This window comes from Otolemur garnettii, unplaced genomic scaffold (genome assembly GCF_000181295.1).
Source record: "Otolemur garnettii isolate 467f Iridium unplaced genomic scaffold, OtoGar3 scaffold00014, whole genome shotgun sequence".
Lineage (NCBI taxonomy): Eukaryota > Metazoa > Chordata > Mammalia > Primates > Galagidae > Otolemur > Otolemur garnettii.
The window spans coordinates 3,438,435-3,441,235 of NW_003852409.1; the positions used below are offsets into that span (position 1 = coordinate 3,438,435).

General features: G+C 51.6%; 1 protein-coding gene across 1 annotated transcript in view; it reads right to left on the minus strand.

Moving 5' to 3' along the window:
- Positions 1-2,801, minus strand: part of ANKS6 (ankyrin repeat and sterile alpha motif domain containing 6) — a gene marked incomplete at its 5' end in the record, with an annotated part of 61,299 nt that extends 58,498 nt beyond the window's left edge. The window contains one exon of the mRNA XM_023510545.1: positions 2,473-2,801. Coding sequence (XP_023366313.1) covers positions 2,473-2,801 — 329 coding nt within the window. The remainder of the gene's footprint in view (positions 1-2,472) is intronic.

A 2,801-nucleotide genomic window follows, 5' to 3' on the forward strand; every position in this document is an offset into this window, starting at 1 on the left:
AAAAAAAAAAAAAAAAAAAAGAACAATGTTAACTCACCTTAGGGTGGAGAACTCCTCCTTTCCTCTTCCTACCTGAAGACTCCCTATCATGCCTCCATGATTTAACCCAGGGGTGCTCAAACTTTTTAAACAGGGGGCCAGTTCACTATCCCTCAGACCATTGGAGGGCCAGACTGTGGGCCCCAATGAGTTGGCTGCTAAGCAGGACAGGCAGCTGCAGCAAAAACACCCAGCAGGCCAGATAAATGTCCTAGGCAGACTACATGTGGTCCGCAGGCCGAAGTTTGAGGATACCTGATTTAACCTATCAGCCAGTAATACTGCTCACACCTCTCCCATCCTAAAAACCCTCCTTAGACCCTGAGCAAGCATCCTCTTTCTCCTTCTTTGAAGCTCAGCGAAAGGGCTGTCTGCATTTTCCATGTGTTCAAATCCCACTCACCCCTTCACCAATGCAATCGCACTTCAATGTCCATCATCCACAGAATTGTCCTGCCCAAACTTCTGACCTGCTAACCTGCTGCTGCTAGATCAATCCTCCTCTTCCCTTCTCCTCTCCGCAGTGACACTGTTGCTAGTACTTGAAATTTTTCCCAAATCCCCAACTATCTAATCTTTAAATATCAGTGGGTTCTGCCTTCTAGAGTTTCCTTTTCTGTAAAATGGTAGCAATCAAATACCTAGGGCACAGGGCTGCTGTGAAGGTAAAATGGGGTAAGCTGTTTAAGTTCTCAGGACAGGGCTTACATATAGGTGTCCCATTAATATTAGTAAACAATCCGCAAAAATTATAGCAGTTATTCCCTTCCCTGTATCCAGGGCCCTGAGTCTTTGCAACTCTTCTCCTGTATCTCACTCTCTGAACCTGGACTAGCCATGTGAATTATTTGGCCAAATAATGAGACAGAAGTGATCAGCACACTTCCAATCCTAGGGCTCCTGCTGCTGAGACATGAATGAGACCAGGCTGCAGAAGGGTGAAAGAGAAACAGTCCAGACGGCCAGCCAGCTCAGTCACGTAGATGTGTGGTATTGACCATAGATGTATGAAGAAGACAGATTAGACTAAAGTGACAAAAATGTGTGATAAATCAATGGCTGTTGCTTTAATAAGGCCTCCAGAATTGGGGGAGGGGTTGTCTTACAGCAGTTCTAACTGGGAAGCCAGCCACCATTATTCAATATCATACTTACATTACACTCACTTTGGATAATTCTTTCTACTCCAAAGTTCCAGTTGTCATCAACATGCTACTAACTGCCTGTCTCCTTAGGTCCATACCCTCCTTTGCCCTCCAGAGTCCAATGTCCAGCTCCCTGCTGGACACTTCTTTCTGGGGCAAGGGGTCTGCCACAAAGACCCTCCCAACCTGATGTGTATCTGAAGGCTAGACGCATTCCCAAATCTGACTTTCTGTGTTCTCTAGCTCACTGCATCTGCTGCCACTATGTCTGTCATTCAAGCCAGGTATACACACACCATTCCTGCTGTCTCCCTATTCCTTAGTCCTCTCCCATGGTCAACCAGTCACCAAGTCCTGCTGATCTACTTCCTGAATATATCTTAAACTCACCTCTCAGCCCCCCCCCCACTATCTCCACTATCTCCAATCAGCTAGCTCCAGGCCCCCAACATCTCTTACCTTGCCCTAAATATCCCACCAATCCATTCTCACACTTCAGCGTAAGTAACTCTTTCAAAACACAAATCTGATCCTGTCACTCACTCTGTCTACAACCTTCCATAACTCCCCACTGCCCTAGGTTAATTGGCCTTTCTCAGCTCCCTGGCACCTTCTTTCCAGGCAGGGCTCATCTCTCACTACTTCCAGCCCCTTCCCAGTTATAAAATCACTCTCCACCAATCCTCCCAGTTCTAGCTCCCCAGCATTTGAGTGAGCCTCCCATCACTGTATTCCCGCATCCTGCTTCTTTTTGCTGGGTTAATTCTCAGGCACCTCCAGGTTTTCATGTGGATGTATACATTATTTATGCCAGAAACTTTCCCCCACCCCTCCCAAAGAGTCAGCATCCCTCAAAGCTACCAAAACTTTCCTGGTCACACTTGCTCCTTTGTCTGGTCTGCCTACCACTGGCATGCGAGTTGTCCCCAGGGAAGAAAGCTACCTAGGTCACACAGTATCCCCAACGCCAGGCCAGGGTGGGTAGAGTCTTAGCAAGCCTTTGGTGCAAGAAGTAATGAATGAATACCTCTAAGATTCTGAGTCTCTAAGATTCTATTGGCAGTCTACAGATTCTGTTGTCAAAGGCCAAAGTTTCTGAGATTCCAGGGGTTTTGTGCATTAAAAAGCGCTCCCACTTCGCGTATGCCCAAAGTTTAACATTCCAACTCCAAGGAGTCCTTGACTCCTTGCCTCCCGGGGCGTCAGCGGGGGGCCGCTGGGCAGTTCCGCCAGCCCTAGCCTCGTCCGCGCTGGGCGCCACTCCCATCCGGGGACCGCGACCCCTCACCTGGCCGCCTGCATGAGCGCGCTCCAGCCGTAATGGTTGCGGCTGTTGACTGAGGCGCCACGGCGCAGCAGGAAGCGCACTAGCGGCTCGTGGCCCCCGGCCGCCGCGAACTGCAGCGCCGTGTTGCCCGCTTCGTCGGAGCAGTCCACTGGCACTGGCGCTCCGGCCGTCGCCGCCCCGGGCCCGGCCGCCTCGGCCCCCGCCGGCTCCGCGCCCCCCTCCGGCTCTGCGCCGCGCTCGGCCGGTTCCGCCGTCCCTGGCTCCAGCAGCCGCCGCGCCGTCTCCGTGTCGCCCTGGTCGCAGGCGCGCAGCAGCAGCTGGAAGGCCGG